Below are 20987 nucleotides of genomic sequence, written 5' to 3'. Positions count from 1 at the left end.
TCGTTAAGCAATTGGTTGATGTATATGCTTGGACTGAAGTGGTAATTACTGGTTTTGCATCGAGACTGGAGGGATCTTTAACGACGTTCTTGGGTACAACATGATATGATAAGATGACAGTCATGTTCAACGTACATCAAATTAATGCTAGGATGCAGCTTCTCACACAGAATGCGTGATCCTGAAAGGTATCGATAAGAGGCGTTTGGGACTGTGTTGGTCTGTTGTCCATAGCACGAGAAACCAGGAGCTATGGAGAGGCAATTCTAGGTTACCTACCGGGCGGTCATCTTCCTAGCGTCGACAAGTGGTGGAGAGAGGGTATGAGTTACAACAGTGGTTAAGTGTTCTTAATAAACTAATGAGCAGTCAGTCTAAGCGATATGAAGGAACCGGATGGACCATGGAACTGCCAGTAGGTGGACAAAAAAAAATAAATTTATTTCTTGTGTCACTGTTCTTACTATGAAAATTTAAAAAAACATAGAATCACAAATTGTACATGATTTTTTCATTTTATTCGCAGAAAATGATGTCGAATGAAAAATAAAAAAAGGTGAAAAATTATCACCGATGCCTTTTTCGTCGATGTTTCAGGAAGATTACTTTTGTCAAAAAAAATTCAAACAAACATCAAAGGACAAAATCATCTTCCATTTAAAATTTACAAGCACTTGAAAATCACAGAAACAATCTCTTGTACAAGTACAGGACATTAGAACGCATGAACATGAAAATTGGTTGTGTAATTTTCGTATCGTACAAAAATTGAAAGGGAAATTTCACATCATACAAAAGTCAAGAGGAAATTTCAGATCTCATGTAGACCGAATAACATCGACAAAGTGTAATAATAGGAGAGAGATTAGAGCAACTCCGGAAGACGTACCCTACCTCATTTAGGAAGAAAAAAAAATCCAACGGCTCATCCAAAACTTCCTCAAACTATTCGTGACGCCGAAACAGAGCCCATCACCGCGCCTATTTGCGCGACGTCCTTACTTCCCCAATTACCACCTTCCCGCGCGTGAGAGAGGCTTCCCGCGAGATTCCGATCTTTTTCCACCGCTACCCTCTCCCTCTAGTTCCCCTACCTCTCCCGCTAGGGTCGCAGCCCCTCGGCGCCACCGCCTCCCAAGCTTCCGCCTTCTCCGAACTCCGGTTTCCCGACCCACCACAGATCCAGCATAGCCCGAGGATGGAGGCCGTCACGGCGAGGCGGCGGGGCTGCAGGCGCAGCGGCGCAGCGTGGCGGCGCGGCGAGCCAACGTGGGCGGGATGCAGGCGCGGCGGCGTGGTGTTGGCGGGGATGCAGGGGGCTGGCGTGGCAGGGCTCCAGGCAGTCAGGCATGGCGCGTGGTGGGAGGAGGCCGGAGCGTGGTGGATGGCGCTGGCAAGTGGAGCTCGGTTGGTCTAACAATGGAGGGGAGGGAGTGTGGAGGAGGAGGAAAAGGGGTTGGTCTAGCTTGGGAGCGGAGCGGAGCAAGGCGAGGCGCGGTGCTGCAGGTGATGCGAATGCTGGTTGGCGCGCGCAAGGCGAGGCCGTACGCCGATGGCGACGTGGCACGTGTGCTCTAGTGCCGATCGGCCACAACCAACGGTTCAAGTCGTTCATCCAAATTTCGGTTCTTGTTCGGCTGGAGGAAGAAGAAGAAAGAATGAGATGGGGAGAGAGCAGGGAGGCGCCGAACTGGGCCCAATTACGATAATGTGGTCTGTTTTGAAATATTGAGGGCTAGTTATTAGCGATCTGCTATGAGTTGATATAGTTTTTGAGGAAAATATTTTTGAAAGAGCTCCCAATACTTAGTTTTGAGGAAGAACTTTCGGAAAAATGCAGTTGCCGAAAGCAAATGGCACCGGCTCCTTTAATTACTCCTACCAAATCACCTCTCTCCTTTAGTAAGGGGGTGTTTGGATACCCCTTGGTAAACTTTAGCAGTTAAAGTTTAGCAACTTTTAGCTGCTAAACTGCCAAACACCCTTGGTAAAATTTGCTAAAGTTGAGTTGCTAAAGTTTAGCACTTTAGCAAGTTTTTGGTTGCTAAAACTTGCTAAAAGGTGGGCTGGACAACCTATGCCCCTTATTTATTGCTTGTCTCCCCCTCCTGTGCACCTTTTCTCTCCCCCCATCCCAATCCGCACACGCACCAGACGCAGCCCCCTCCCCAGCCACCTCCGCACGCATCCGCCGCTGTCGGCTCCTCCAGGCCATCCCCGCCACCGGTATAAGGGGAAGGCAGGAGCAAAGCGGTCGAGGGAGGCGGGGGCTGGCGCGTCGGCCGCGCGGAGGCAGAGGGCGCCAGCGCGGGCAGATGCGGGCGGCGACAGTCGGCAGGCGAGGACGCAAGGGAGAGGGCCTGTCGCGGTGCTGGGCACGCGCTGCTACTGCCGCAGGACCCGCCGGTGGTGGTGCTCAGCTTGGCCGCCGGCCCACATGCGGCCCCCCGCCCGGCCATGGTGGAGACCTAGCGCGGGTCCACCGGTGCGCATGTTGGCGGGGGAGGCTGGCTGGCCGTGGATGCCACTGAAACGCATCCGCTGCCACCGGCTCCTCCAGGCCATCCCCGTCATCGGCTCCTACCCAATTCGCCGAACCCCCCTTCGCCATCCGCTTTCCCCGCCGCCGTTCTTCCCGAATCCATCCCCATCGCCGGTGGCACGGTGGTTCGAGCTTCGCCACTGGATCCATCTTCGTCACCGCCGGATCCACCACCCCCGCCGCCGCAACCCCCGGACAAGCGCGTCACGGTCTGGCGCATCGGCGCGCCAGGCGAGCTCAAAGCAAGCAGCGGCGAGGGCCACGAGCGGCGGGTCGGTGAGGACCAGGAGCGCGAGTGGAGGAGGACGGCGGGGGCGCTCAGCGTTGGGATATAGCGGCGGTCACCGGGGACCGACGGTCGGCACGCTACTGCTAGCTAGGGGCGCCGCAAGTAGCTTTGGCGGCGGCGGTAGCTCGGCGAGTGAGTCGTCTAGCGGGAGAAGGGAGAAGGGAGGAGAGAGAGGAGGGAGGAGGGAGAGGAAACGAAGGGTACCATTAATAAGGGTAGATAGGTATTTTTATAGCTCATACTATTTAGCTAGGGTATTCAAACAGGTTTTACTAAAATTTAGCAACTAAAGTTTAGCAAACTTTAACCGCTAAACTTTAGCAAGGCATCCAAACAGTAGCCGTTGATTACGGATCCGGCATCTGAAATGCCCTCCCGGATAGACAACCGGAAGGGATTTTCGAGGAGCTATCTGGTGTTAGAAAAAGTAGGTACTATTCACGTGCATATAGACAGTGAGTTCTTTTGTTTAGATTCGTCGTGCAGTACTCCTAATTCTTTTTATTCTGAAGAAAAAGACATGTAGGCCCACTATCGCTTCCGTCCCTCTGTTAGCTACTCGCCCCGCAGGCCCGAACTACCCGGTTGATCAGGTAGCTGCACAGAGGCCTGCTAAAAAAACGGCTTCATACCACGCGTAACGGCGACTCATTTTACGCAAAATAGGTGAAGCTAAAGTTAAAAAAAATCCTATCTTACTTTGTCCAATTTGATTTTAATTGTAGTCCTGTCAAACTAGGATTTTTCTTGACCTGACATGTTGCCAGCCCAAAGGAGATGAACTTTCATGCTCTAAAAAGGTACCTTGTGTCATACTAATTCTGCACTTTCTGGAAACGGAGAAGGGTCAACCAAAAGCAGAAAAGTATGTTGCATGTCTCCACTCGCGATAAGCGATGTCGCAAAAGAAGGATGATTTCAGGTCTATTTTTTATAGCAAATTATAGTTCATTTTAATTTTTAATTTTTTATATATTATTATGCATCTAGATATATACTATATCTAAGCGTATAATAAAAACTATGCACATAAAAAGATCAAAATAACCTACAGTTTAAAACGACGGGAGTAAAACTAGTATAGTTCATATGGTTATGATTCTTATAATAGTTGCTCTAGACTCGACATGGTTATGATTCTTATAATAGTTGCTCTAGACTCGACATGAATGCTTGTATTGTTTTAATTTACTTTAAAAATATGCAGTACAAGCATACTAGCTGCGCTCAGTGATCTTAGCACGTGCAAGCCTTAGGTGAGACTATTCCACCAATCTTGCTAGTGCGCTAGGACCCATCCACCATGAATCTATGAGCGTAACTTTGATGCGTGTGCATGCATTGTAAAAAAGAAAAGTCTATTTGCTTTGAATTTTAAAAAGACCCATGTACATCACTATCATTTAGATGCTCTCGTAATGTTACAACAAAATAAGCAGAGAAATGGCGAAGTGTCCTGATTTCTGACTTTGGCGTCACACGATTGTTATTATTATCTATGCTCCATTATTAAAAAAATAAGCATAGATAACAATGGAGTAATTTTTACTACTTGATACTCCATTATTATCCATGCTTGTTTTTTAAAAGGCATTATCTATACTTCTTTCCTTGAAAGAAAAGCCAACATTCTTCGGCCGTGGGGAGACCTGCCAAGAGCCCCGTACTCCCAGATCAGAGTCTGAAGGCGCCCGGTTTGAAACTAATCGGCTCCAGAATCCAGAATCGAATCTGTCCAAGCCGATCCGAAACGAGGAAGCGCAACGGAAGCCGCAGGAGAGACGACAGGGGACTAGGAGAGGGAGAGGAGGGAGATCCAAATCTCCACCCCGCAGCCACGCTCACGCGCATCGTCCTCCCTTCCCCGATCCCCTCCCACCAACTCGCCTCGCGCGTGCGTGCGTGCGTCTCCTCCTCCTGCCTGCGCTGCGCGGCTAGTAGAAATATAGGCGCGCGTGCCGCCTCGGCCTCCCGCTCCTCCGGCTAATCCCACCCGGCCGTTCACATTATCCGCGCGCGCGCGGGCGTCTCGGGCGGCCCGTCGCCGTGCGGTGCGGTCTCCTTCGGTGGCGGTGCGCGGCGCGTGACGCGGGGAGGTGTGTGCCCGCGGCCCGCGGGGTGGAGGTCGTCCTCGGCCGGCGGCGGCGATGGTGGCGATCCGCGGCGCGGAGGCGGTGTCCGTCGCGCTCCTCTTCTCCTTCGCCTTCATCTGCGCCCGCTTCCTGCTCGACCGCCTCGTCTACAAGGTACGGTGACAATCCCCCCCACCGTTCCGCCACCGCCAGATTCGCCACGGGTTCCGCGAGATCTCTCGCGTACCAGGTTGCCCCCCGCGCCCCCAATGCTCCCCCGTCGCGAGTCGCGACGCGGGCGCGGGGCGTGGTGTGCGCCGCTGCTCGTTGCATCTTCGTAACCGATCAGCTGATCCCGCTAATCCGGCGGGGGGATCATCCACGCGTGCGTGGCGTGATGCTCCTGCCTGCCTCCAAACTGAAAACCTTTCGTAATTGCGTTACTGGTTGCTGTCACTCTGTTGGGGATCAGCGGTGCTGGCTCACACGAGCTTGCGCTTTTGTTTCTCACACCCTGGGTGTGGTTTAAGCAGAGGATCAATTATTTTGTGCTTATGCAAAGCTTGTTTGCAATAAACCCTTGCACTTAACAAATCTACATCTATAAGTGTGGCTTGCCAATTGCTTTATCTTTTCCTGAACTGCTGCATGTCTGTTATACTTTCATTGCCACTTTTGTCTAGAAGGTTTGAGCCAAATAGAGCTGCCAATAAGTTTTTTTTTCCTATAAGGAAACTGATAGTTATGTAACTGGGCCCCTGTGTAACCTCTTAATTATCTTGGTGTTTGTTCAATTTTTTCCCAAAAGTTTAGTCTGAGTATTACCTTTTCACATGCCAGATAGCTGTCAGTTTAACTTATCCATCTTACATTTGGCTTATGTAAATATTTGTTTTCAGCCATTGGCAGTTTATCTTTTCAATACCAAAGCTTCTAAGTTGATGAATGATGAGGCCAGGCAAGCAAAGATTGTCAAGTTCTCAGAGTCCATTTGGAAACTTACATACTATGCTTCTGTTCAAGCATGGGTCCTCATGATAATGAAGCAGGAACCATGGTCCTTGGATAGGATGCAATACTTTGATGGCTGGCCGAATCAACCCGTTGCGTGAGTGCATACTCTTCCTCGATATATTACAGAAATCTACTGGTCTTGCCAGAATATTTTCCTATATTTCTGGTATCTAGGTTTCTTTGTAGAGTTATTGCATTTCTAAGTGCTTGGTTCTGCAGAATGAATAATAGTTTATTTCTAAACCAGTACCTGTGGAAATCATATTAAAGTTCTAGTCATTTATTAAGGTAACATGATAAAGTTGAATGTTCCAATTAAAAATCATTATTCTTATGCAACCATGTTTATTTAGGATTTGCACCCTGCACTTTGTCAACCGTCTGGGTGTTCTTACTCTGTTCTATTTTGATAGTTGCACTTGAAAGTAAGAACAAAAGCATACTTATCTAACTCTTTTCGAACACCATCATTATTTTCCTTTTTCTGCCGGTAATTCAATAGGAGTGAAATCTAGATGATTTTTCATATAATTTTGTTGGTTATAGTGTGTTAGATCTTTTTATATAGTTCCCTAATTGTGGTTAAAACACATGGCCTTATGTTATGCTATATGATGAACTTTGTTTTGATTTAATTTTCTTCTTGAAAGCAACTTTGTTTTGATTTAGCCAAAAGTAACATCGGAGCATGCATACAATACAAACAAACTCTGCTGTCTAACAACCATGTAAACATGCCACTACTGCCTTTTTCTTCACAGTGGTTGGTTTTACAGCTTTCACATCTTGATGGCTGAATCCTGCTTAATTCACTGCTACCAGCTGTAACTATAAATCATAAATGCACTCTCATCAAGTTTACTTCTGTTTGCCTTTATTTGTCTACAAATGGAAGGGGCTTTTTTCTAAAAATGGGTTATACAAACTTTAATCTGCACCATTCAATGACAAGAAGCAAAACTCCCTGTATTTATTCCCCTGCTGATTGCGTGGATCAGATTGGGAGTTACCGTACTTCTATTCTAACTTCCACAAGTGAAACACCTCCAAGCATATTATTTTGTGACAACTTAACATGTTCTCTGGAGTGAAGTGGTAGGTTTTGCTTCCTCTAATGTATATTCTGCTTTCTCTCAGGAGAACCTTGATGCTTTTCTACATGTGCCAGTGTGGATTTTATATCTACAGCATTGGTGCTCTTGTTGCTTGGGAAACCCGCAGAAAAGATTTTGCTGTTATGATGTCTCATCATGTAATAACATCTATTCTAATTGGAGTTTCATTCCTGACCGGGTAAGTCTTTTTTTCATCGCTTAATGATGTATTTTCACTTCACAACAACTTCATTCTCTTATATTCTGGTGTTAGATATTTATTTAGGGATTAACTGGTCATAATGTGAATTTATGAGGCAACAGTGTGATTGATTAGTCTAAAACTTCCACTTCCACAAGAATTCAAGGATGCACTGGACTTAGATAAGGGAATGTCTTGTACAGATCTTTTGAGTAATCGATTTTTCTAGATAGAGTGATAAAAGAGCAGTAGTTTGGTTCCTTGGAATGTATTGATAAAAAGTTGGATCTAAAATTATACATAAATAGGAAAGTGAAACTCTCAATGAAAATGAGATATAAAGTTAGGTACTAGCATCTGTTGATCTAGATATTTCAGTTCCGGTCCTCAATTTGGCCTCTCTCCTTGAAGCATAATTATGTCAGCTACTGTACATTTATTCTTATGAAAATCTATGTCTTTGCTACGGACATGGTATTACTAGTTTTCCTTCCACCTCATTTTCTTTTGACTCTCTGCTTTCACTAGATGTAGGGTATTGCCATTTTAACACAGTTAGTTATGGTCTCTTGCAGATTTTTCCGAATCGGGACCATCATTCTCGCTCTGCATGATGCAAGTGATGTGTTTCTTGAGACTGCCAAATTATGCAAGTACACAGAAAAAGAGCTGGGCGCTAGCTTGTTTTTCGGTCTCTTTGCTATCTCCTGGCTCCTGTTGCGTCTGATTTACTTTCCATTTTGGATAATCAAAAGCTCTAGGTTTGTATGCTACTTATCTTCATGATACTTTTTGCTTCTGTTGTCTTGTAGTTTTAGACTAACAGCTGTTGTCCTTGCAATGCCAGCTACCATTCCATCGCATTCTTTATGAAGCTGGATGAATTCCCAACAGCTCTTTACTACATTTTCAACACGATGCTTCTCACATTGCTTGTGTTCCATGTGTACTGGGGGAAACTCATATGCATGATGATAATGAGACAATTGAATAATAAAGGACAGGTTACAGATGATGTTCGATCTGGTAAAGGAATTTTTCTTTGGAATTACTCAAGTGGTTGGTTTGCATTCAGCCATGAGTCATGGATATTATTTTTGGCATATATTTCTTGAAAGAAGAGAGCCTTGCATTTACCTAGTAAAAGAAATAGACGATGCCCTTATGTGTGTTAATGACAAGCCCTTCTATTTCAGATTGCCTTCTAGCAAATGGTTTGGCACATATTTTAGGAGGCCTCCTGTCATAATAGCATAGATATGTGAACTTTCATTGAAATAGAGACTCTTGTGGTAGAAGCATTTGATCAGTTCTAATCATTAACTTAATTTGTTTTGTTACAATGCAGATTCCGAGGACGACGAGTAATAGGGAGATTCATTCTTTTGACATCTGCAACGTGTCATTTGTTCCTGATACTTTTCTATGCCTGCTTCCAGAATAGTTTATTTTGGTCTTGGCGAGTTTGGGCATGGATAAGAAAGCTTGATCTCTGTATATTGCCTTGTGATATCAAACGTGGCTAGACCGAGAATGGAGCAGGTCCTATACATGACGGGTATAGCTAGCAGCTTACTTGAAGGATCCTTCAAAAAAATTTTGGTTCACTTTTTCGATATGGGAAAAGACATGAGAGGGAGTTTCCGTAGCTTTTTCCCGAAGCATACTGACCCCTCTGTACCATGTTCAGTATACTTCACCTGTGAGTAGATTTAGTTCTAATTCATGGTAATAAATTGATTCTTTTGATCGCGAGTAAATCTCACTTGTATCTTAAATGATCTCATGTGATGTGCATTGAGCATGCAGCTATATAAAGGTTTTGAATAGTGTAGTCTGAACGTTTGTGCTGGTCGTGATTGTGTCATGCTTTCTTTATGCTTCGCAGTTCCCATCTAAGAATATGCATTATCCCTCTTCCATGCTATAACGAGGAAATATGGTTTAGATCCATCTGGTTATTGATTATTCCAACCTATACTTGTAGTTGAATACAAAATAAAAAATGTTGATGGAATATAACTTTTCCACGTTTAATGTTCACTCTGAACTGTTCAAATTCAATGGAGCAATATTCATATAGTGGATATCTTCAAGCTAACTGTGATTTCTTGTGGAGCAACTGTGCAACGAGGGCAGGTGGCTGGAATGTTTTGCAGATGTCTGAATCTGATCTGCATGACTGTATACTGTATAGGCATCTGCAATACTTTCTCCGCATGATCTTCTGATGTTTCGCAAACTCACATCTTACTCCAGTTTTCTTTGAAAAATTCGGAGAACTTACCCTTTTTTTTTGTAAACTAGAACTTGCATATTAGCAACGATCATACTAGTGTCAACACTCAACAATCATATTACGTTTGGATTGTCTCGTGGGTTGGGCAGGATGTCCGTGACCAGGATAGTGTCGCGGCGCAGGCTCCTGAAGCCTGCGGAAAAGACTGCCGTGCCCGTCGGAGACACAGTGGAGTGTCTTGAGATTTTTGAAAGGGTATATGTCGTCTGGAATAGCGAGCTGCCGCAGACGCACAATTGCACAAAGGAGGGTCGCAGGCGACCCAGATGGCGCATCCGTCCAGCCCTTTCTCTGACCTGGCTCAATTCATCATACCAACCACAGGGCACGTGCTCAGGTAGAGGAGGCCGAATCAGGCAACCACCATATGCTCACATTGAACTCGCCAGTGCCTCATAAACAGTAACACCACGAATGGCTAATAGAACGAAAATGAGGTGCCACTAAGTTAAAGTGCTCTACAAAATAGAGTATGAGATGAAAGGAGAAAAAACTGAAAGTGAAACCCAAAATTGTTCTGGCTCAAACAATAATATGCAAAGGGTCAGTAAGGTTGTATTTGACTGTGACAACTGACAACAGTGTGTATGGAATTCACATTTACTCATTCCCGTACACTTGAACAAAACAACAGCTAACACATTAGGGTTATTAGTAACCGGGACACATTTAGAGAACTCCGAATAACAGCGCCTTAGTTTACAAGAGGGCGGGAGAACTAGCTAGACATCTTTGCACCTAGGAAAATACACAAGTACATGCTTGAGCACTTGGGATCAAAGTTTGAATGATCAAGCATCAGTTTCCAACTTCTTAGAATGCAAATTGAAGCACATGCACTTATCGATGAGGGCCTCAGATTCGTTACCGTATTCTTTGAACCTGTACTCCTCCAACTTGAATGCTGATGGAACCTTCCCTTCGCTGTAGCACCGGTTACACAGGCTGAACGAGTGTTTTGTTTCCTTGAATCGTGATCCAATGATAGGGTACCGGCAGATGGAGCATGTGTGGTGGCCGTGACGTATGTGATCACTCTCTTCAAGCTTCACCAAAGTGCTGAGGATCCCAAATCCCCAATCTGGGTCATTGAACATCTCTAGGAACTCTGTGTATGATACCATGGTAGGGTCAGACTCCCCGTGCATTTCGAGCATGTCACTAGCCCCATGGGTGGGTATATAAACAGCACGAAGAAGCTTAATGTAAGTAAGCGCATCGCTCCTCCTAATCTGGCCATTGCTGCCTTCGCTAGCAGGGCGCCAAAGAAGTGCATCAAAGACGACACGCTTGCGCCTTTCCACAGGGCCAGAACAGATTGGAGCAATGATGGCGAAAAACATTCCAAGATCAACCCGACCAGAGCCAGGGGCATCAAGGACTGAGAGAATTCTTTCATTGATTGCCTTGATAGCACCCTGAAAGGTATCTGGCTTGAGAAAAGAGAGGAGCCTGCGGAGAATAACCTCAAGAGCTGCTTTCCGTATTGACTTCTCAGGGATGCCGGTGCCTGAGTAAGAAACAGGGACATCGGTCTCATTCATCTCTTTTCTAAGAAGCTCCACATCACAATGGCCTAGCTTTGCCATCCTTTCGAAGGCCCTTATATCTAAGGCATTGGCTAAGTCCTGCCGCAAGGTAGTCTTCCTGCCAACCCTCTTGAACTTGGATGCCTCCACAACAACATAAGCCTGCTCCCCTTGCCCATCATCCTTTCCTTTGGACAGCTTTGGCTTCTTCTTTTGCAGTGTCTTCAGATGAGAGATGGCATCATACACTTCCACCCTTTGCGTCATCTTAAATGCCTCCTTGAGTGCCTTCTTAGCCTCCTCAGACTCCCCTTGCCCAAGCAAAGCCACTGCCTTATTTAGCTGTGCCCTCCAATGGTTTGGCCGGATGCTCAGCACACGAGTATACATCTCCGCAGCCCTTACAAAACGACCTGCATCCATGTTCAATCCACCAAGATTGTATAGGGCATCAACATGCCCAGGTTTGAGATCGATTGCCTTCTGGAACTCCTGAATAGCACGGTCATCATCCCCAACCGCATGCAGGGCTGACCCAAGGTCACAGTGTGCATCAGCATAGTCTGGCTTCAAGAAGATGGCCTCCTCCAGCGCCTTCTCTGCTGCGCGGTACTCCCCAACGCCAAAAAGCGCACTCCCCAGGAGCTTGAGCGCCCGGGCATGAGATGGACACAGTATAGCTGCCTCTCTGTAGTGCTCACAGGCACCGAGTACCATCCCCTCGGCTTCCATGGCAATGCCAAGATTGACATGGATCTGTGGGAGGATGTCCGCGGACTGGGAGCCGCCTGCCTCCGCGGCCTCAAGGGCAAGGAGGTACTCCTCCTTGGCCTCTGCGTGGCGGCCGAGGGCGTACAGGCAGTTCCCCGCGCGGAAGTGGGGACGGACGTCAGTGGGCTGCAGCTCGCAGGCGCGGCGGAAGCTGGCTAGGGCGTCCCGGAAGAGGCGGTGCTCAGAAAGCGCCCGGCCGATGACCATGTGGTTGTCGAAGGCCTCCTCGCGCGAGCGCGAGGCGTCGGCGCGCGTTCGTAGCACGGCGAGTTCCTTGACGAAGGTGAGGTAGTCGCGGCTCGTCTCGTCCCACGGCGCGGCGCTGGATGCCGAATCAACCGCGCCAGAGATCTCTCTGGACCACCCGGCCTCGGAGAAAGAGTCGAAGTTGCTGTTGCCGGCGCCGCCGCCGACGCTCCCGTCGATGGAGCCCTTCCGCTGCTGCTTCGAGCGGAGGCGCTTGACGAGTATCTCCAGGTCGTCGAGGAGCCCCCACGAGGAATCGAAGGCGATGCCGTGGTTGGGCGAGGTCGCCCACGCCGGCGCGGCGGCGGCGGCGGCGCGGGAGCTGACCGACGGCGGGGCACCGCCGCCAGCGCCGAGCGGCTTGACGTGGTCGTCGAGCAGCGACGCGGCTACGGCCGCCCCCGAGGGCGGGGAGGAGGGGGTCGCGGCGTCCCCCGGGGCGATCTCCGGGGAGGAGGCGTCCGAGTCGACGGCGGGCAGGGAGAGCGCGAGGAAGTCGCGGTCGACGTCGCCCGCGCCGTCGTCGTAGGTGCGGAGCAGCCCCGGGAGCGAGAGTCCCCTGCCGTCGGGGAGGATGAACTCGGCGTAAGTGCGGAACACCTCATCGAGGATGGCGGAGATCTGGTCGTCGCTGAACTTGACCCGCGGGTTGACGGCGACGACGAGCGCGGCCATCTCGTCCCGGTCGAGCCCGCCGTCCCCGTTGGCGTCGAAGCGCTCGAAGATCCTCCTGACCTTCTCCGCCCGCGACCCCCGGCCGGCCGACGCCGCCGCCGACGCGGACAGCGCCATTACGGCCCGCTGCTGCGCCGCGCACGGGGGGAAACCAGCCGGATTGCGGCGGGATTCGGGCACGCGGGGGCGGGCGCGGCCACGGCACGGGTGGGGGATTTGATGCGGGCGGGGAGTTCAGGAATGCCTGGTGGGCCCGGCCAGGACGGAGGGGAGGGAAGAGGGGAGGGCGGAGCGGAGGGGGCGGCGGGGGGGCCGTGTGCTGGCTGGCTATGGCCTATGGCTAGCTGCTAAACGAGAGGAGACGATGGCTATGATGACGCTGGATGGGGGCACGAGGGGAGGCTGTGCTGGCTGGCGTGGTGGGGGATCCAATTCGGCCGGGGGTGGCCAAGGCTGGCTCGCGGTCGCAACGTTCGTTAGCTCACATGGATAGGGCGCTCCGCCCCCGTTGCTGCTTGCTCCGCCCGTCCGCCACCACGGGTGGGTTCGTGCTGGAGCCACGCGAGATAACGCTGGATCGCGGCGGGGCAGGCAGCGGCGGGGGCGTCTCGGTCTCGCGTGTCGCTGTGGTGCTGCGGACGGGACGGGTGGAGTCATGGAGAAGTGGTGGTGGTACAGCTACGGCGACAGCGGCAGGCGGATCCTGTTGCGCGAGGCGGCCGGGCACGCACGGCTAGCCCAAAGCTGGCGTGGCGTGGTCCGGCCCCCCGGCAGCTTTCTTTGCTGGGACCGTCGATTTGGATTTCGGAGGCGTCAAAGACACAACTGGACAAGGTGGAGGGAGTACAACTGTCCAAGGCAGCAGCATCGCCGTCTACCACTAATTTTGCGGGATACCATCTGTGGGGAGGATTTGTTGATTTGATTGTGGTCTTCGGAGGCCGCGTGTAGGGTCAGGATCTAAACAAAGAATATTTGTAGGGCGTATCTGGACGATCGATTTCTCTGGTGCTAGCAACTGTACTCTGCATTGTTTGTTCATTCTCCTGAATACAGCCTTGCTATTGCCCTAAGCCCCTAACCTATGAGAGAGATGGCCGGGCCAGCAGGCAACAAGCCAACAAGAGAATGCCACCGGGTAATTGATTTGCTGGGCTTGAACGACAAGGCTATTGGTGCCTTTCTGCTAACCACCAGGTCATAATTGCTCGTAATCCGCCAGAAGATAGGTTATCAAGTGGCATAGCCAATGCGTGTACGGCAACCAAATTCTGAGATATACAATAGTTACGCGCATCGCCAGTTTATATGATTGCTTCAAACAGTGGCTTGCACTTTCATGCTCATTCAAGAACTCGCACCTGAACTTTTCTTTTTTAGAAAAAAAAAAGAGGCTGATCTGATCTGCATTCGAATTGCTAATTCAACCGAAGCTGCTGTGCAATTCATGTAGTGCTTTGACTCGTCCAATCCTTATGATTGAAGACATCTTAACTGAAATTACAACTTCTAAGTGATAATCAATACTTTTGACTTTTGAGTTGTATTTAGCGAATAACAAAATGAAGGTCTGCTGCAATTTGAAAAGGTGTGGCGATGGAAATGCAACGCCGGCAACAACCAGTCACAAAAGATGACAAAATAAACTCTACCGAGAAGTTTATTACAAATCAAGCATGAACTTCTGATAGAAATTTGCAGCGGCAAATCTACCATAAACGGCAGTCTTTTCGATCCAGTGACAAATCATAGTGATACACAGGTTCTAGAGTTTGGAATAGATTGACATATTAACACAGTATCTCGCAAGATACCTCATAAGATACTCATGCGGTACATAAATTCTACTCTACATGTATATCTCCATGCCAAGTATCTTCGAGGACTGGCACAAGGGGCAGAAGCTCAGCTTGCTTTCGCACTCCTTGCAAAGGCAAAGATGCCGACAAGGCAGCAACAGCATGCATGCCTCACTTGATTTACAGACCCTGCAGGCCGTCAAATCCTTCGGTTGCCTGTTCTCCTTCGGCATCAGTTGCAAATTGACGGCACCACCGTTGCAACAGGATGCCGTGTCATCTACCTCGCTATCGCCACAGCCTTCCTTGAAATCCTTGCTCTGATGGGCACATACCTGTTCCAGGTTGTACTTGAGTGCATTGATCATGCTCTCATTGTACTTGGCCCTTTGCTGCCAAGCACCAACTTCCACTGCCAACTGCTTAATCTGGTCCTCAAGTTCAGAGTTCCTTTTGTTAATGGTCTCCACTTCCGCCTCTTTATCCCGTATTTTTCGTAGTATCTTGTCCTCAACAGAGGCCAGTGCCTCAAATTGCTTTGCCTGAACTTTCTCCAATATAGATTGCCTCAGCCGTTCACTCTGCAAATTAATGAAAGATAGAATTAGAACACCAAAAATAAGTGCCAAACAATGAATGTCAAGCTTATTTTTTAACGATAATAATTACAACCCAGTAAGATTTGACATGAGATTGAGATATCTGCATTTGGAGTCAACCCAGATAAACTGATACAGAATCCTATTTAGCAAAAACTTCAGTGCTACGATCCGACCTAAGCAATCTTACTGGAGAACAGACAGCAGTGCTAGGGCTGAATATATTGACAAATAAAGCAGTGCATAACTGATTCATCAAGGCTCAAAAATCTTGCATTACTTCATAAAAGCAAGATAGTTCAGGCACCCAGCACTTCAGCATTTGGTAGTAAAATTCGGACTTCTGACAAAAGAATTAACCAAATACTCCCTCCTTCCTTTTATATATGACATTGTGTAGTTCAAACTTGAACTAATCAACGTCATACATAAAAGGAAGGAGGGAGTATTGTATCAATAAAGGTAGCACTAAATAATGAAACTGCGATTTCAAAACTGCAAATTAGGATGAAACATGGTCAGTGATGTATATCGGCATCTGCAATACTTGCTCCTCTCACAGTCTATCTTCTTTCTTTTGATGTTTTGCAAATTTCCATCTTACTCTAATTTCTTTGAGGGGCTTAGAGAACCCTCATACTAGCAACAGCATTCCCATGCAGACAAGTATTGATTCAGTCAGTGTTTATGACTGGTTGCCTACTGGCCTAAAAAACAGACTGGTTGCCTACTGTCCTGAAAAACTCTATTGTCATTTCTCCAGATAGAAAGTTTGACACCTCCACTGAAGCACATGCAACCAACTAACCAAGCTTCTCACTTTTCCTGGTTACATAGAATATTGCCCATACCCAATTGTTCTTCCTCCCCTCCACTTCGATTATTGAACTCTGAACAGTGGCTTCATAAAAAAGCAACAGTATAAAAAATAAAACAATCCACCCAAAAGTAAGGCCTGCCAGCCAACGTACAAGCCTATACACACATCTCCATCCCCAGATCTGCTAAACGATTAAGAGTTCTGCCAATAATGAGAATTGATTAGGTTTTCAATCATGTTGCAAACACATTCAGACCATCTAGGCCCAATGCAATTCAACAGCGACATTACAGCCAAAGGACAGAAAAAATGATAACATAAAACTGGAAATATTTTTTAATCATCCTTTAACCATCCGTATAAGGACTAAGGAGGCTACAAAATCATCCCTAATTAACACTAGATCATCAATCACAAGCATTCACAACTAATGTCTGCAACAAAATATGAAATCCTGATGAAATGCATCAACAGTGACGATGTAGAATGGCTTGCTTTTTTTATGGGTGAGGGGGTGATGACCAAACCAACATGACCGCCACAAGCTACCATCCAAAAGTGAAACCCGTGCAACACCACTGTGCTATTTATTTATTTATTTATTTTGCCCAAGGATTTTTTTCTACCAAGCACATTCAAAGATACAACTAGTCAGGAACATCATGTTCTCCCCAGGGGCATGTACATCCCTAATCTACACCACTGAGGATGCATCAAGATTTGTACTAGCAGGAGCACGAAGCCCATTGCATTCTCAATGGTGCAATTAGGGGTGCGTGCAACTTGAGAAGCAAATAATATGCACTCAAGAAAATTATTAAAAAAGTTCGTTTGGTAGTTGCTCGGCCGGAAATAAGTGCCTTTAAGTTACAAGGAGTTCATGCAGTGGCTCCTTAGATGAAATTAATTTTCAGAAGGAAATCCAGGGATATAGTAAGGGACAGCTGGTGGAGAGTCTGAAGCTAAGTCACCAAGCTCCCAGGTTGATGAGGTGGAGGAACAGGTACGCGGAATGTGGGATGCCACCTTTTCAAAATGTGGTATGAAGGGGGGTATACCTCCTCGGAACAAAGACAAGGAATGTGGACCAAGTATTTTTGAAACTACAGCTCGGAACGTTGCTAATAAACGTATTTGTTAATATAGCACACATATGTTAATAAAAAGAAACTATGAACACTCAGTCCAACAGAACTCAAGTTAAGGTGCGTAAAAAGAATAAACTACAAATCCCAAATCCACTCACTACACCATGACCTAACCCCCTCCACAACCGACCTCTCACACACGCTGCCGCCTGCAGGCTGCTCCAATCCATCTCTCTGTAAGGACCAGTCATATCATACTCCTCTCCTTGGAGAATGACAGACAGACAGCAACGACACATCATTCCCCAAGGAGACACTCTCTTTCCCCAGCGTCCTCTTCTTGGCACAGCACCTTACATGAACGGCGGCCATTGATTGCTTGCTGCAACCATCTCCTTGCACCAGCAGCTAGCAAAGTTGGAAGCCCTCCTCAGTCTCATCTATCCACTACCCTCAGTTTTGTCCAAGAAGGAAGATCGCTTGGCCTCCTCCCCGATGCCGGCTGCCTTCCCATCATAACCACGTTCATGTCCTAGCTGCAAACGGGACAACGACCCAGGCAGCAATCCGTTGACAACCCTGGCTTCGTCCCACGTTGACCCTGACCTGTGTTTTGGAACGGAGTTCCAGGAAGGGATCGTTGTTCCACAATTCTGGTGACACTGGTCTGGAGACAAAATTGTACAATAGTCTTTCTAGTTGTGCTAGAGGTCTAAAGTTCAAATAAGCCTCCTTAAAAAAAATCAAGGGTAGGACTGCCTAGAAATTCCCTTCCCCAATCCCACAATATGTGTGACCTTTTAGCACTGGGTGCATCTTCTTCTTTTTTTACTGTCATTCCTTGATCATAAAGAGAGAGAGTTTACTTGGTGCCCTATTTGCCACTAGAAAGTTTTTTAATTCCTTATCCACCATCCACTTTAACATTCATCCCTTATCTGCCACTTCCATCCCATTCCGGCATAATCTGTCAAACTTTGTTGCCGCTCAGGCCTCTGTAAATTGACCAAAATGTCTCTGGGAAGGGAGCTGACTTCTCAGCACCACATCACTTCGACCCCTCCCGTCCCCAAGCCGCATTGCACCCTCCTGTCCCCCATCTACCGACTCAGCGACTCCCGTCCCCAAACCCTAGATCAACAGCGAGCAAATCCATCTAGATAGCCGCGTTGGCGTGGACGCGGAGTGGATCTGCGGCGGCAGGTCTCAACCCCGCGGCGGCTATAGGCCTAGCGGCAGCTCTCAGCCCCAGCAGATCCAGCGTGGAGAGGCGCGCTAGGTGTGGGCTGCGGGGTGCTTGGACAAGGCTGGTGATCGGCGCAGCGGCGGCGGGTCTCAGCACTAGGCTATTGCCATCAACCCCATGGAGCGCACTTGCACGGGGTGCGATGTACAGTGGCACGATCCCAGCCTTTCTAGAGCAATCAGGGTCACTACTCATTAAATGATGCGTTCATTTTCGTTTCGAGTCCAGATGGACAGTCAGGGTCCATGGATATTGTTCTCCCCATATCCAGTTTCATCTCTACTGAAATTCTATTTTTGCATTTCAGCATGCTCGATGTGTTAGTGTGTTACTGTCTTGTGCTTGAAACCCGCAAAGTCTACATCTACATACTTCATTCATAGATATATCACTATATCAGTGTTATCAAATTATAAGCCTACTCTACTGGCATCAAGTTTAGCCTGATTATGGCAGTCAGCAAAGACTAAACCTCAGCTCCAAAACATGGAAGATAGAAATAAGGGAATCAGGATGCTAAATCAGACATAAAAGAGGAAATTGCCTCAATGCTCCACCTAGAGCAAACAGGCAAAGATTAGACACTATCTGTGTGCACCATGCCACCCATTGGCAACCTAACCAAAGACTAGATATGCACACCCTTCATCTACACAAACTGGTGGACTAGACCTAAAACACAAGCTCTTCGGTAATTTCCTAAAAGGAGTTACATCTCCTGTTGAGCTGAACCATACAAAACAAAGTGTTGCAGACCTCAACGCATCAACAATCACATTTGTTAGCACAATCCAGAAAGATGAGTGGGTAACCTGAGCTTTAATAAACCGGTCCATATCAGCATCAAGCCGCTGGACCTCACGGGAGATGTCATCGTCCAGCATGGGCAGCAGGAGCAGCGGGGAATCGCCCGAGGAGTTCCCAGCCCCGCCGCCCCCGCCGCCGTGGCGCCGGTCCTCCAGAGACAACGCCAGCCCCGTCGACACTGCCGAGCCTGTCTGCAGGAAATCGATGGACGACATCTGAGAGTTCTCCCCAAGCAGCTCCTGCTCCCTCGGCTGCCTCCACCCAAGCCCCGCGGCCGCCGTCAGCCCCACCGCATCCACCACTGCCCAGAACATAGCGAAACCCCTCCAAAATCAGCGTCAATTCAAGCGGAATTCCAAGAGGCGAAAAGAGATGGTTCGTGGAGACAGCTTACGCGGTGCTTGCGCGGGCTGCTCCGGGAAGGCAGGCGGCGGGTTGAAGAAGGCCAGGGGCGCCGGGATCTGGCCATCCACCGGCACTGGCAGCGCGTTCCTGCCCAAAATTGCAGCATCCGGAAAAGAAATTGAGCGCGATTCCCACGTCGCAACAGTTCTCGAGAGAAGGGGCGCAAACGAAAATTGAGGTCGAGAACTCACCTGAAGGAAGGAAGCACCTGCTGCTGCTGATGTTGCGGCGGCGGCGGCGCCTGCTGCGGGTGCGGCTGCTGGAGATGGTGGTGAGAGAAGAACGCCATGGCGAGGTGAGGAGGAAGGACGAAGGAGACGGCCCGAGGGGAAAGGGCCGGGTCCGAGAGGGAGGGGAGAGAGAGAGAGAGAGGGGTGAGAGACGGCGAAATGGGCCTTCTGGTGGCAAGTGGCAAAACGAGAATAAGAGGTACAGAGATGGCCTTACATAAACTCTAGATATCTTGCTGACATATAGGGTCCATGTTTCTTGACCCCACGAGTCAGTAGGGAATATTTGTCTCGCTCAATCACTAAGAGTAGTACATGGTTTTGATTTACTGATTTTTGCTAATACCCCTGTACTTCATCAAAATATGCGACATGAGGATATTTCACATGAATAGCCCGTATAATTACAAAATACAGACGCAGACATACATGTATATGCTCCTAAAAACACACGTAACCTAGTCATATGAGCACATTCAAGAGATTGAGCATATAAATCCATCACTATCGCCTCGAGATTAACGAAGTCACCACTCACCACTAATGCCTCGCAGTCAACAAGCACGTTGGCTACCACTAAAATCAGTAATGTTTTAAATCCATGAACATTCAATATGAAATTCACACAAACTAAAAGTGCGCAGCAATATGTTCACATCTCAAGCGACCAACAATCTTTTTGAATGCGGCTTAAGCGAAGAAGAATAATGCATATGTTGCTGTAAATGATATGAATAATTAGATGACAAAGTGAAAACATCACTAAGCTTGTTTTCATCGATGTGAAATTTGGAATTATCAACTTCTAAGAGAAATAGCAAGCAGAGATGAAGTAGAGGCAATAAAAAAAATCTCACAAAATTGAGAGAAATAGCAAGTAGAGATGAAGTAGAGCACGCAATCTCACAAAAATTATAGTGGGTTGTTTATACCGATTTATCGGATAACTTTTTCTTAACTTACTTTTACTCATTATAAATATCTTCTACTGGATACGTCAAATTTTCCAATCATTTTCGTTCTAACCATGCTGGATCGTTCAGTGCTCCTCTACTCTGGCGGTCTGGCCTTCTCCATCGGCCATCCTCCGCCATAAACTATCCTTCTAAATTCTAACCCTAGAGATCAAATGGTCTCGCAGTCTAAACCCTGAACCCATCAAAATCCTTAGCCTCTAGATTCCGAAACCCTAACACTAACCACAGGCTTTCATTACCAAAAAAAAATCTAACCTCTGGCTAGAAGGTGAATTGAGCTCTC

The 20987-nt window shown here is 47.8% G+C and overlaps 3 protein-coding genes across 3 annotated transcripts; 1 reads left to right on the top strand and 2 right to left on the bottom strand.

The window, feature by feature from the left end:
* Positions 1-4556: 4556 nt before the first annotated feature.
* On the top strand, positions 4557-9047 carry LOC117837587 (ASC1-like protein 3). Its single transcript, XM_034717292.2, has 6 exons — positions 4557-5077; positions 5803-6011; positions 7055-7210; positions 7789-7974; positions 8061-8239; positions 8562-9047. The coding sequence occupies exons 1-6, from the start codon at positions 4979-4981 to the stop codon at positions 8579-8581; spliced, it is 849 nt and encodes a 282-aa protein (XP_034573183.1). The 5' UTR covers positions 4557-4978; the 3' UTR covers positions 8582-9047.
* A 995-nt stretch (positions 9048-10042) lies between these two features.
* LOC117837585 (uncharacterized TPR repeat-containing protein At1g05150) lies at positions 10043-13265 on the bottom strand. Its single transcript, XM_034717290.2, has one exon. It carries the CDS (start codon positions 12848-12850, stop codon positions 10304-10306), a length of 2547 nt encoding a protein of 848 aa, XP_034573181.1. The 5' UTR covers positions 12851-13265; the 3' UTR covers positions 10043-10303.
* Positions 13266-14367: 1102 nt separating this feature from the next.
* On the bottom strand, positions 14368-19899 carry LOC117837586 (probable BOI-related E3 ubiquitin-protein ligase 2). The gene is made up of 4 exons (XM_034717291.2): positions 19689-19899; positions 19487-19584; positions 19098-19393; positions 14368-15113 (listed from the first exon to the last, which is right to left on the bottom strand). Exons 1-4 carry the CDS (start codon positions 19784-19786, stop codon positions 14583-14585), a joined length of 1023 nt encoding a protein of 340 aa, XP_034573182.1. The 5' UTR covers positions 19787-19899; the 3' UTR covers positions 14368-14582.
* Between the last annotated feature and the right edge of the window lie 1088 nt (positions 19900-20987).

This window comes from Setaria viridis, chromosome 9 (assembly GCF_005286985.2).
Source record: "Setaria viridis chromosome 9, Setaria_viridis_v4.0, whole genome shotgun sequence".
NCBI classification, from domain to species: Eukaryota; Viridiplantae; Streptophyta; class Magnoliopsida; order Poales; family Poaceae; genus Setaria; species Setaria viridis.
Note: the sequence above shows the minus strand (reverse complement) of the source record. Positions and strands in the feature narration are given on the sequence as shown.